This window comes from Lolium rigidum, chromosome 7 (assembly GCF_022539505.1).
Source record: "Lolium rigidum isolate FL_2022 chromosome 7, APGP_CSIRO_Lrig_0.1, whole genome shotgun sequence".
Classification (NCBI taxonomy): domain Eukaryota; kingdom Viridiplantae; phylum Streptophyta; class Magnoliopsida; order Poales; family Poaceae; genus Lolium; species Lolium rigidum.
In genome coordinates, this window is record NC_061514.1 from 201,759,230 (window position 1) to 201,773,511 (window position 14,282).

General features: G+C 44.5%; 1 protein-coding gene across 1 annotated transcript; it reads right to left on the bottom strand.

Moving 5' to 3' along the window:
* Window positions 1-6,071: 6,071 nt before the first annotated feature.
* LOC124672444 (protein WVD2-like 2) lies at window positions 6,072-13,468 on the bottom strand. The gene is made up of 8 exons (XM_047208666.1): window positions 13,430-13,468; window positions 11,399-11,589; window positions 9,655-10,072; window positions 9,110-9,192; window positions 8,792-8,888; window positions 8,638-8,709; window positions 7,322-7,432; window positions 6,072-6,689 (listed from the first exon to the last, which is right to left on the bottom strand). Exons 1-8 carry the CDS (start codon window positions 13,466-13,468, stop codon window positions 6,420-6,422), a joined length of 1,281 nt encoding a protein of 426 aa, XP_047064622.1. The 3' UTR covers window positions 6,072-6,419.
* Window positions 13,469-14,282: the final 814 nt, after the last annotated feature.

A 14,282-nucleotide genomic window follows, 5' to 3' on the forward strand; every position in this document is an offset into this window, starting at 1 on the left:
ACTAAGACACATAAATTTCCAGCTAAGCCTTACCCAGATTCAGGTATTGTGGGGGTACTTGTAAAATTGGAATGGTATCGCGTCCGAACCCAACCATCAGTTTTTGGTAAATTTCACCAAGTCATTCACAAGTCATATTCACCTTCAAAATCTTTCAATAGAATGACTCATCATTCCAAGGTTTTCAAAGTCATTGGTTTTCACAAGTTCCCATCTATAGTAGTCAATTTTAGTATAGCACTAGCAACTAGGCATAAGGGGTGCTAAGCAACTTGGATTTCTCTAGGCTAAGTTTGATACTCTTGCACTACTCCATAACTAAACTAAGTGAATCATGAATCAAAAAGTACTTTGATAAACAAAAATTTAGTAAAGCTTGTAAAGTGAAAACTTGGGATAGGGGCATTAAGCATAAAGTAAAAGTAATGGTGCCTTGCTCTTGTAGAGCTTTGCATTAGTCTAGTTGCATTGGTAATAGCTTTCCTTGATTGGTGATGTGATCAAAACTTTCTTGCTCTTCCTCTTGGTAGAAGATCTCTTCCTCTTGATAGTCTCCGATACTAGCGTCTATAAACGAATACGAGGATACAATCACCAAACAACACTTAAGTAATCTTAATTAGCCTTATTGGCTCACACAAATGATCTAGCATCACTATTTAACATTTATTACCAAATTATGCTAGGGTTTCCTTATTTAATATTAGGAGAAATAAATTCCTCTCATTGAAAATTGGAATTAGGGTTTCTCTTTGGTTTGGAGAAATAATTTCCTCTCATTGAATCTTCTTAAGATTTAATCTTCTCAAATAACCAGGGATGATCACATGTTGACCAAGGTCAACACTTCACACTTATCATTTGAGAAAAATAATTTAAATGAGATTCATCATCTCATGTGATTTAAATAACCATTGCAAAAATTAAATACTATTTTGATTTAAATTCCACAAGTGAGCAAATATGAACCTAAGCAAAAGAGGTCATCACATTACTTCATATTACTTGAGAAAATGATTTAAATGAGGTGCTACACCTCATAGATTTAAATTCCTAAAATTTGAAATAGTTTAAATGGACTAGTATTGACTACATAGCCAATATTTTGCTTCTAGCCCATGATCATGTACAGAACCTATATCATATTTTTACATAGTAAATTAGAATTGGTGAAATATGAATTATTGCAATTGGATTCACTTCAAAATTCAAATTGGTTGATTTTTAAGATTTATTTTAATACTGAAAAGTCTCTGTTTTGTTATTTTTTCCATTCCAAATCTACACAAGATATGGGGTTGAGACCAGTGGGGTTTGCTAGATCCATTCATAAGTTTTCTGGAACATTTTGGTTTGCTAGATTTGAACTTGTAGATTTAAAACTATTCAATTTTTAGCACAGACCAGTATTGAAATTTGTTGAACCAAATTAATACAAGGTTTGAATTGCTGGGCCGCGCGGGAAAAGCAGATGGGCCGAAACGAATTTAAACCGCACTGCGCAGCCCAACAAGCATCTGGTGCGAGTGGGCCGCCCTGACGAGGTGGGGGCCACCCGTCAGCGGCTCATCAACGAGCGAAGCGGTACGTGAGATGGGAAGCGTCGGATTAGAATTAGATCGTGCGGTCGAGGATCACCGTCGTCTCCGGCAAGATCCGACGTGCTGGCGGCGTGACTAGGGGGTCGGAGAGTGTACCAGGCCGCCGGCGATCGAGGGAGAGGTACGAGGCGACGTTGGCGAGTGTGTAGAAGCTCCTGGTACAGTGGCGGAGCTTGGCGACGCTCCAGTCGATGGCGATGGTCTGCGGGCTCCGGCGGAGATGATCTTGCAATTCCGGCGATGGAGGCAGTAATTGGACTAGCTATCGAGGTGGGAAGAACCAGTCATGAGAGGGGATGATATTGTGTGAAGAAGTTGTGCTCGTAGCTCCTGTATTTATAGATGGGGAGGTGGTGCCGCGGGTGCTGTGAAGGGTCGACGACGACGATGGCGCTACGGGCTGCGAAGGGGCAAGGCGAGGTGCGCGTGTTGTAGGCGACGGCTAGGCGATGCTCTGGGTGTAGCTGGCGCGTCCAGGGGATGATGGGGTTGCTCGGGCGCGTGCTCATCATGCCGCGGTACCCGCGGCGTTGCTCAGACAAGGACGACGGCGACAAGGCAGGCGCGTGCTCTGGAGGATGTCTAGCTGCTAGAGGGTGGCGAGGTGATACTCGATGCAGGCTTAGCCTTTGCAGGGGAAGTCGAGGGCGACGGGTCGCGTGATGCTCTGGCGTGGCCAGTGCGCGCTCACCGCGTGCCTGGCATGCCACGGCATGGTACTGGGCGTGCATGGGAGCGAGGTGTTCCGGCCAATGTCGTGCGAGCCTTTAGCTGGGAAGTGTACTGGCGTGAGTAGGAGAGTGTAGGCGACTCATTTGACATGGTGAGAGGGAGAGATGAGGGCCAGAGAGAAATGAAGTGAGTGTGGCCGGCATGGGTACGGCATGGCCAAAGTTCTGCCGTTTCTCCACTTTAATCACCATTGCAAGTACTGGGCTTGGTGTAGGGGTGATAGGGGGGCAATGATCATCCAGAATTAAAAGTGGTTTAGGCTAAAATCTGCTGGACAAAGAGGGGTATTACAAATCCAGAATCACGCCTGCAAGGTGCTCGACACAATGGCCGCATGAAACTTCTTTTCAAAATTTGAAATTCTTTTTGGTGCAACTCATTCATATAATTAATGTGATAGAAAGGTGGTGGTGGTGTTCATTTTGGGGTTGATTTGCAAGTTTCCAACATTGGGGTCATCTTCACTTTGTTTCAAATTCACTACTTGTCAAATCCATTCTGGTCAACCTGGTCAAAGTTAGCAATGGTGGTCAACAGGAAAGTTGTTCAGCTTGACAAGGTCTTGGATGACATGGCAAGTGTTGACCAAGTTTAGTTTAAGAAAAGATAAAACCAGAGGGGTAAAGTGAGGAACATTTTATAAAACTCACTTTTGACCATTATCACATGTATGTTGGTTTTGAGATTTTCTTTGATTTGATTCTGGTTTCTTTGATGCATTTGTGTTTTTTTATGATATATAAGAGTTTTACAAACCATAGATCAAGCAATGGTGGTCTTTGGTGAAGATTTGCATAATTGGCCAAAGTGTATGTGAGGGAAAATGGGATTTTCTCACTAATTGATTTCTCTTCATTTGATTTGACTTTTCTTGACTCTAAAGTGATTCTTATTAGTTTAGAAACATTTCCAAACCATTGAAACCATTCCAAATGGTCTAGTTCAAAGATTTGCAAAAATGGCCATAACACATAAGAGGTGATATGTCAAATTTCATTATTCGTGTAAATTGTTCCCCTTGCTTTACTTAGGCATGGGTTAGGGTCAATTTAGTGTTATATTAGGTTTAGAGATGGTTTCACACCATTTGGTCAAGGTTTGAAGTCATAGGTCAAGGTTTGGTGAAATGGCTATGTGTCACATATGTCTTGATACATATGTTGTATTTGAAATTTTCAATTTGACTTGGCTTGACCCAATTGGTGTTGTTGAGTGTTGAAATGGTATAGAGGAGTGATCCAACCATTCACAACCTGTCTTAGGGTCAAGATCCTTAAATTCACAAATTTGCTATTTTACTCTCATATGCCTCTAGGGCATTTTTAGTTTCTTTTTTATTTTCTTTGGTTTCATTTTGGATTTGGTTTGAGAAGTACTAGGTAAGGTGTAAGAAGGTTTTCCAAACCTCTAAACAAAGTATAAGAGCTTAGGGTAAAGATTTACAAAAATAGTCATAGGCACAAATGCCTTTTTCTTATTAAATTTCCTTTTATTTTAATTTAACTTGGGTGATGAAAAGAGGGGTGAGGTTTAGGGTTTAAGATCATTTCAAAATACTTTAACAAGTCATCATGGCAATAGCACAAGAATTAAGCAACATTACTATGCATCAAACTTAATTTAATAAAAGTTTTTGTTGGTTCCAAAATTTGGAACTAGGGAAATTTATTTGTTTTGTTTTGACATTTTTGGGATGTTACATCACCTCAGGGCTCATTTGATTTACAGGTTGTGTAGAGTAAATTTTGACATAAGTTATTTGATTCGTAGGAATATATCCTATAGGATTGACCTATAGAAACTAATTCCATAGTAATCTTGTACTGTAGTGTACAACTGTAGATCATATACTAGGAAAAAAAGTATTAGCTCATACTTCATAGCTTTTTGTTTTTTGCTGCAATCAAACATACTTTATTTTCTCATAAGATTTAAGTAGAAATGACGTCTCAATCTTATATCTCTCATATTCTCCTATGTTTTTTCATATCCTATAAATAAAAAAGACCTCAAAAGGTTAGAAATACTACAGTATAACAAATTCACCTTATTTTACAATCATTTCGTACGACGTTAATGTAAGTGAGCTGCTTGATGGACGTGGTAAGTAGGTGGACTCTGGGGTGCTAATCGAAATCGAACTGCCCTCAGAGTCTAAGTCTCTAGCTGTTCCTTAGGTATCTCCAGCGGCGCGACGCAAACGGACGCTGAGCGACCGTTTGTGTTTGGTGTGACCGAAAATGCGTCTGGCACTACCTCCAGCGGGACGATGCATAGTGACCGGGCAGTCCGCGGAGATGCAAACCTGGCCCAAATATGCGCCAGGTTTGCGTCTCTGCGGACGCTCGGCGGACGCGCAAAGTGTCCACTCGGTCGTCACACGGGCCCGCCAGGTAGGGACACAACTGCATCGTCTTCCGCGGCATTACTTGCGAGCGGCGCGCTGCAGCCTTTGCAGGGCCGCGTTAATGGCGCCCCTCGGCTTCCGCGAGCATGCGCAGCGAGGCGGCGTTGCAGTGGCAGGCCATTGAAGGCGAGATGGCGTCCGAGCCTCTTAAAAAGACGCTGTCGGCGGCCATTTCCCCGACCAAACCATTGCCACATCCCACGGTATCCACCCCACCGACGCCATGGGGAAGAAATGCTGGCCGTTCCGCAAGACCAAGAACAACCACGAGTCTAGCGGCTCGCGGTCCGGCAAGAAGGCACGGGTCGGCCGGTACGTCCGTGTCGACTTCGCGCGGCAGCTATCGCGAGTCAGCGCTCGCGCAGGGGAGACCTGCGACTCCTCCGGCCACGCCGACGCGTTCCAACGACCGCGCTCCGCCTGCTGCTCCGGCCTGGGATTCCTGGCCACAGCTTCCTGCCCATGCGGCGGTACCTCCTCCGCCGCCGGCGTACGAGCTTCCATGGCCGACGCCGGAGTTGATTGACCTCGTCAGCGACGACTAGTAGGCAGCACCTACGTTTACCACGCCTTTCTGGCTTTTTATGTTTTTTTTATTAATGCAAATTATGGCTTCATGAATGAAAAAAAAATTATGCGTCGTGCCGCTGGAGCCACCCCGATGCAAACGGACGCCCGGACGATTTCGATCATTTGGCCCGACGCAATCAGACACGACGCGTCCGTTTGGACCTCCGAAATGCGCAGCGCCGCTGGAGATGCCCTTACTCCAATCCGTCCACGAAAGAGCATATTTCCACCTTCTGTAGAAAGTCAAACCTTTTTAAAGCTCGACGTATTTCCACCTTCTGTAAAAAGTTAAACCTTTTAAAGCTCGACTGTGCTTAAACAAAAGGGCAAGACATTTATGCCACCAAATTAGTACCATTAAAATCATTATTATTACCACATAGCTATTTGGTTTCACAAATGTCATTATATTTTTGAAATATTTTGACTCTTCAAAAAGCTGGAAGCATACTCTTTGGTAAAGTGAGCGAAAGATAGAGACTGTATCACTGTTCGTCTGCAGCACTTGGAACCACTAACCGCATGAGAGCTTTGGGCAGCGTTTGATCTGCCTTTGGCTGTTGCTTCCTCCGTTGGCTATCATCACTGCGAAGAGAAAGAAAGATTGCAGAGTTACCGAAGTCAATGTTTACAAGGTCACTTACCAACCATATCATACAGCTTGGAGGTATGATCTTCAGGGACTTTTGAAGTGGTAAAACCACCTCTATATCCAAAGCTACAAACATACGGACGATCCTTGAAAGATGGAAACTGGCATATTTTGCAACAATACCAAACTGGCTCGTAATAATTCACTAGTTAATACAATACAACAGGATCTGCGACCAGCTGACATACATCAACAGCAACAACAGTGTCATTCCAACAGCTTATCGGCTGCCACATTAGTTCTTACAGAAAGAACAGACTCAGTCACCCCTTACAACAACCTCAAGAAATTTACAACATGGAACAGCACATGGTCTCGGTACCAAGGTTCTTACATGGAGAATGCAAAAAATAGTCCAGCAACAAAACGCACATGCTGTCGGGACATAACGCCGTCTTTTGGTGATGTGAGGTAAAATTAAAATGCAAAATGCCATCATAGTGAAACGGTGCAAGAGTTAGCTCCGTACAGCAACATTTGTAGAACCTGGCTGCCCCGCAGTCTTCATTGCGGACTTAGCCGTTCTGGTTTTTGTAGCCGCCCCAGTCTTCGGAGAGCTCTTGGGAGAACACTGAGCGCTGCTGTTACCATTCTTTAAATTCCCAATACTGTGGCGATGCAACCGGAAACATGCTGCACTGTCCTTTCCTCCCTCTGGTGTAAGAGGGGAGTCACTGCAGCTCTTTCTGCGTGTCAATTTTGGTGATTTGGCACGTGTTGGTGGCACCTATAAATAAATGGCAAAGATGAAGGCTAACACCAGTGCATGCGAAAGGATATCACGCGTATCACCAGTCGAATCAGCAGGTTGCATGCCAATGCTTCAGATAAACATTATGGTGTTATGCTTCAAGACATAATAGTGCATATGCATTATCTGATTCTGTTGGTAATGTAAGAGCCAATAGCATATGTATATTGACTTTAATTTACGAACTTCATGTCTAGTAAAACAATATAAATACCAGCATTGGAGCACGATGACTTGTTCTTATGAAAAAAGGATTCACTCTGTTGTTCAAGTCAATTGAATGGGTAAAATCTGAACCTTGATGAGTTAAGAAAAGCAAATTGCTGCTGGAATTCAAATTATGCTCAACCACACAAAAACTGACTTAATGGATGACATAGACAAGTGAAATGGACCATCATTTTGTGTCAAGCAGATACATCATGTGCTAATGTGCAGTTCAATAATACATCAAGAATACAAAGAAACAATATTGGGCAAGGTTCCCAATATTGACCATAGTCCTATGATAACCCAAAGAAGGCATTACTATACTAGAAGGGTTAACAGAAGCAAAGTGAATAAGGCTTTGAAGATAAGATAAAACAACCAATGAAACAAATAATTACCTTCTTAAGTTCAGCCTTCGGCGGAGGACCCTCTTGGTAGAAGCTTGGCATGGGCTTTGCTCTAATAACCAGGTTCTTTCTTAGTTGTTTTAGAACTGTTTCTTGCTCTTCCTACAGAAGCGAGACAAATGAGAATGAATCGTGACAAGAGAGAGCAAAATCATTTGAATTTGAATACTAGAAAGAATCATCATATAAACATACTCACTGTACAGCAGTTTCTTTGAAGTATTGCTGGGAAAAATTAACATCTTACAACATGTTTATACCATTGCTTTTATTTTTCGAGAAAACGCAAAGGACCTTTGCGTTTCATTGCATTGAAAAGATAGGAGTTTGTTTACATCCTCCTAGGAGACAGAATACAAGCTAAGAAAACAAAAATTCAGTGCAAATCCCAGCTGGATGGTAGAACGACCCGTAGGCCCTGGGCACCTGCTCTAGCCCATAAACAAAGTTCGTCCTTGACGTTCTGCAGCAACATCGGCATGGATGGCTGGGCTCCTAGTTGGCTTTGCCAACCCGTATGGGTGCAACGACTCAACTAGGGGAGCAAGTGAAGTGACCCATCGGCTAGCCCGGTTAGCTCCAACTACGATCCTCAAGTCGCCCGACTTGGTGGCCTATGATACACTGTCAGAGTACAGATCGAGGAAACTCTAAAACAGAGAGTGAAATTGAGAAAAGGAGGGTGCTTAAGAGGTAGAATACTAAAGCCAGATATTTATATCAGCTATTCATCTTTGTAACACCACATATTCTTATATAAGTAATGCCCACTAGAAGTAGTCCTAAGCACGCACTATATGACTTCAAAAGCTGCAGCCTGCCCTCATAAATCCTCTGCGTAGGAAGCCCGACTAGAGATCGACTAGTCCCCTAGCCGGTCAGGAGGCGAGTCAAATTGACTTGTCAACTTGACAATCATGGTTTGCACCACTATGCGCACTTGAATGTTCGTGAAGAGAAAAAAATCATCACATCTGTTCAGAAGGTTGAAGCTACCAAGAGACTGCAAGCACATTCCAATGTACCTTTTGTAATTATTAAACATAACTTTTCAAATAGGTAGTACTTTTTTAAAAGATAAGGCAGCACTCACGGTTTGGTGAAGTAAAAAAATGTATAAAAACTATCTTCGTCAAAACCAATTTGGAGATGAAGTATCAAAAAGTATCTTCATACTTCAACAGCGCAAGGCATCTAGTGTAGAGTTCCAATATATTAGGAATAGCCACAATGGCTCAAGCAATTAGAAAACAAACGAAAAATTGCAAAATCCAACTGAACAATACTATAAATTGAAGGAGACTAACCTTTTTCCTGGCCTCTGCTTCAAGTTTCTCATCTTCCAAAGCCTTGCGTTTTTCTTCCAATTTAGTGTAAAACTGAACAATAGAGAAATATGATTACTAGACTATAATAAATTCAATTGGCATACAGACATAGTACGCTGAAATTGCATCGTACCTCCCCCCTCTTCTCAAGACGATTACCACATACAAATGTAGGCGGAACAGGAACTGTTGTCTTCTTCGTTTTTCCACCTCTTGCCGAGGTTACAGTTCTGTATGAAGCTCAGGGAAAAGCTCGATATAAATGAGGAAAGCACGATCCGTGCAATAAATTATCAAGACATTGAAAAAACAGTTTCCGGGGCAATTTTGTGGAGTCAAAATAACAAAAACGCGCAATTGTAGTTGCATCCTTAGCTACGCATATAGATAAAGAGTGTGGATGTGCCCACAGGATAATATCAACGAGATCATATCTTTAGCGAAAGGATACGAAGAAGTAACTGAATATGAGTCCTCCTCTTGACTGTTGGTATTGTCAGATTGTTGAGGCTTCCTGGGTGTCACTGATGGACTCTGCAATCCATAACCAGTAAATTTTGTTAATAGAACTGCCTGATTTTGTGCCAAACAGGGCCACAGCCAGGTAAACAATAAGACTCTTGTTGCTGATAAGAAATTCGATTTGAACCGGTTTAGGTTCATGCAAGTATGCAACAAAGTCAAGATGTTATCCAGTATGAGAAGTAAAGATGGTGGTTCTTTCCTATCAGATAGCTGTTGAAGATCGGTAAGACATCATCCAAATAACAGAACAGGAAGTATATCAGTACCATTTCACGTGAAAGATAGCCCCTAGCCATAAAATTACGGAATTCAAAAATTTCTCAAGGTAATACCAACAGATGACAGAAAAACAGGAGATTTCTTCAAAGAAAATATAAAGGAGATTATTTTTTGAGGGAGAATACAGATGATAATGATGCAGATGAGGCATGCACAATATGAAGCAAGCGAGAGTACAGATGACTACCACACCTTCTTTGCCATGCTTGCCGGTGAGCTGCTACTTCTGTCAGAAAGTTTTTCTCCGTTGCTGGTTGAATGAGATACTGAAGTAGAAGGTACTTCTCCAGAAACCCTTCTTTTGGTTGCAAGAGCGAATGGCTGTGGAACAGTCTGCTTGGACCCTTTTTGCCCAGCTATACCAGGCTTTGTCGGTGAATTTGGAAGAGAAGACTTTTGTTCATTAACAAGCTTTGTTGAATGTCGAGTTGCAGGCATGTCTTCTATATGTGAGTCTATAACAGTAGGGGCTTCTTTCCCTTTTGGAGAATCTTCATCATGGATGGCACTCATAACTTCTTCATGACGAGCTTCTCCATTGGGTGGACATATAACCACACAATCTGATTCTTCATCTGTGGACATTTCTACGACCTCTTTCCCCAGTGGGCTGCAGGAAATTAAAAACAAATAAATACATGCAAGACAGTGCCCTTGGAGCATGGAAGCCCCGTCTAACTTGAATAAGAGAGAATAGCAGAGCAATCATAGAGTCAGCAATAATCAAATATAGTGCTTCAACCATATTTTTAGCATTAAATAGGATAAGTAGCCAACCATATGAATTAGCAATGACATGCACGCAACTACGCCCTGGTGCAAGCAGAAGAATTCCAAGTTTCCAACCAAGCTGCCTAAAATGCTAATCAAGAGTTACATCTAGGGCTATCACAATCAGGCAGACGGATATTCTAAACTCTCTAATAGCACACATCGAAAATTAAACATGTATTGAACTTTTATCAAGTTCCAACCAAGAGCGTTTTTAAAACTTCAAGATAATTGGTGCATTTGGTTGTCTCTTCATCCCTCTAAATCCTAATTACGAATTAGCACAAAGTGTTATTTGATTGTTGACCTCATAAGCGAAGAAAAGTAAGTGACTATACTGATTTGCACATGTGTCACGAGAATATGAAGCATGGCAGGCTCCAAATTCCTAAGAGGGTATTATAACCGATGTGTAAGTAGGCTTAAGTTTTCCTGCCAATAAACACCAACAACATTCTAGTAGATTTAATGAACTTTGATTTGTCAAGACAGACACTGTATAACGTTCGAGGGGTGCAATTTAAAATTTCAAAGGGGGTAGTCCTTACATCATGGCCACTAAGATAACATGACAAAAATTATTTTCTAAAAAAGCAGAGGAATAGCAAGCTCTGCATTTGAAAAGGAATTCCGGCAAGGCACAACATGACATTTATAAATGGGCACCACTAAGTTGAACACACCTCATGATAACAAGTAGAAATCTTCATGTCTTTGTAGCAAATTACAACATGCCAATCGGATAAGATTTCACATAATTAAAAAAATGCACCCTGTAATTGAAGTCAAACCCTCATTCCGCACGCATCATTTAAAGATCCGCACGAACGCGCCTTGAAACCACAATGGTCGAAGTCATTGACGCAAACAGAAAAAGAAAGTGCGATTTAGAACGCCGACCATGCCTACCATTAATAATTTTAAAAATAAATGCATTTGAAATAGCACCATCAACAAGAGGAAAACCATTCAAAATCCGTTGCCGTCCCCCGCACACGCGAAACCCTAACCCACCCCCAGCTACCAGAAGAAGAAAAAAACCAAATAAATCAGTAAACGTTCGCCCGAATCACCCAAATCCAACAACAACCAGCATCGAAACAGCATCCCGAAAAAGAATTCCAGCACCGCAACGACCATCAGCCAAAGAGTGCAGCGCCATTACGTGTTGTCGACCCCTTTGCCGGGCAGATCCCAGCGCCGCCTCGCCGCCACGGGGTCCCCTCCCCCGCTGCTGTCTTCCGCCGGCGCCGCCGTGGTGCCCGTCCGTGCGTGGAACGGCGCCTCGCCGCCTCGCCGCCCCGCGTCGCGCCTCCGCCCGCCGACGCCCTCAGCGAGGGGTAGGCCTCCGCGCCGCTGCTTTCACCTCCGTCCCCGCCACCACCACCACCACCTCGCCTCCAAGTGAGTCACCGTAGTTTCTCTCTCGCTGGTGTGAGCTCGTGTGTTTGGGCGTGGGTCGCGGCCAGGAGCGGTCGGCTGTTTGTGGGGGCGGGTCGGGAGGTGGGCCCGGCGGTGAGCTTACCGTCCGTCAGGGTGGGAAGGAATGCTGGGAGAGGCGGAAAGAGGTAAGCGGCTAGGGATGGTTTCTTCACCAGCCACGTGGAAATTCCGTTAGTTAGAACAGGTTTTTCAGGTGATTTAAATTTTTAGGATGATAAATAGTGTTTTCCCAGCCTTTTCAATGTACAAAACATAGGTCATGTTTGGTTGCCTGGCCTCGACTTGGCTCGCATCGGTCCAGCAATTTTCGGTCTGTTTGGTTGCCTGGACTGAATCGCGTTGTTACACTAACCGGTTCTCAAAGCAGCCTCGGGTCAGACCTGAAGGAACGCCTAGTTCGACAGTTTCCAACGGTGCAGGCAAATCTCGTACACAGCTGATGCAAAAGCAAATTTCAGCGCACGCGCCAAGATGAGGATGGAGATGGCGGGAGCTGCGGTGCGCATCGGCAAAAAACGAAAATGGGGCGGGAAGGATTCCGTCACCTCCCGTCGCGTCCTATCGCCTATTTCTACCCCCTCCTCCACTCTCCCCCAAATTTTGAGTTCCTCCTCCCGTTGGCAAGCAGGTAAGGGACGCACGCATCTCCGGTCGGCGACGGTGGCAGCGGCGGCGGCGACTGCATTTGGGCGGCTTCATCTTCTTCCGGTGCGAACTTCTTCACCTCTGACGATGATTGTAAGGATTCTCTTATCCTGGTACCTCGGTTATGTTTAGATCTAGGTTAGGAGTTGTCAGATCTTGGCTAGGGTTTGGTCCTGTAGCAGGGGTTAGTCCAGATTGTGTCGAGCTATCATGATCTTGCTAGTGTTACACATTTCCGGATGCTTGTTTGTCCCAAATGTGTTGACCTACCATGATCTTGTTAGGTTTTGTGTTGTTCACAGTTGCAATGAATTGCTTGTCTGGTTTAGGATGATGTTGGTATGGTTTGTGTTGTCCACTTTAGGCATGTCTTTGTTCCCAAGTAGATTCACGTTATATGTACTACGATGTGTGTAGGACTCCTTCTGTGATGACTTTAGCCAGGCGCTTGTCTGCGTTGGGGAGTCTTAGATCCCTTCGCAAGTTCCCGATTCACATCCCCTCTTTGAGTCCAGGGTGGCGGTCACCCCTCTGCCGGCCGTCAATGGGCTTGTGGCTGACCTGGTGGCTCAGGTAGCGGCAGAGGTCACGGCGAGGTTGGCCGCCACAAAGAAGAGCAAGAATCGCAGGGAAGCGGACAAGGCCTTGAAGGCCTCACAAAAAGGGACCGCCACCATGAAATGGCTTCCATTCATGTCCAACTTCGTGTTGGAGAAGATGTGCAGCTTGATCAAGACCGAGTGGGAACTGACAAAGGATTCAAGGAAGTCCATCTGACTGTTGTGGCGAAGGCCCTGTTTGAACACAGTGGTGTCTCCGCGTGCCCCACTCAGGTGTACAACCACCGAGGAAGTGGAGGCGGAGGTGGCTCACCATTACCGAGCTCCGTGATCTAAGCGGGGCTCAGTGGTGCGATGATACAAAATGCATCATCCTTGAGGGTGAGCACTACTGCGGCATGTCGCGATGAGCACACTCAGTCCACCTCACTAACTCTTTTGATCAGCGACGAGCAGAACTAACATTATTGTCCCTTCGTATAGTAGGATCATCCAAAGGATGCAGAGTACATGAATGTGCCAATCGCCAACTACGATGAGATGCATACCATCTTCTCTTTCGGCCTCGCCATCGGAAAGTACGCCATGGGATCTAGTGAGCCCTGGGCTCGGCTGCTGCTACTCCTTCACCCGAGGATGCTGAAACCCAGGAGTCTGACACGGTCAACCTCGACGGACCAACTGAGAAGGTTGCCGACGCGCCTGACAACGCGACTGCCGGCAAGAGGAAGAGAGGTGCCTTCACCGACGACGAGCTGGTGGCCTTCACCAACATGATTGTTGATGTGAAGGACGTTGCACAGGCCATCAGGGACAACAAGCACACGCGCATGCACCCTAGCCTGTACAATGCGGTCATGGACATGCTTGGCTTCGCCGAGGATGATGTCATGGCGGCGCTGAGCCACCTCGTCGACCACAAGGCCTAGGGTTGCAGCTTTGTGGCATGATCGAGCCACACCTCGTCCTCTGGCTAGTGGTGCCCTTGAGGGGTGTGTTTATGGGATGCATGCATGGAGGTGATGAACTTGATGTTGATGATGTACATTTTGGCAGTAGCTAGGGTTGAAAGATATTTGATGGCCCCCTTGTGTAACTATGATGAGGTGGTATATACTAACCCCTCAGGTGATGGTGAACTTGTGGTGTTAGGATGACACCCACTTTTGTTGTGGTGGTACACAATAGTAGTGTAGGATGAACTTGTGATCCACTTTTGGCATGATCATGCATGCCCCTGTTAGTTTATCATTTGTTGTCAACACTTGTGTAGTTCTATTGCTCTGTTATGAATTGGTTCATGGATGTGATCGATTACTCGTTCTTCTTATGCCATGCTAGTGGTATGTGGTGTTCCGCGGACGGGTTCGAGGAATCTATAGCTCATGGAGGATCTGTTAA

Excerpts from the sequence above, each read along its gene's own strand:
- LOC124672444 (XM_047208666.1), bottom strand. The coding sequence starts at position 13,468 with ATGGCGTACTTTCCGATGGCGAGGCCGAAAGAGAAGATG. Across the intron at positions 11,590-13,429 it reads CGAGGCCGAAAGAGAAGATG|CGGCGCGGAGGCCTACCCCT; the intron begins GTATGCATCTCA and ends AGGTGAAAGCAG. Across the intron at positions 9,193-9,654 it reads CGGCAAGCATGGCAAAGAAG|AGTCCATCAGTGACACCCAG; the intron begins GTGTGGTAGTCA and ends TATGGATTGCAG.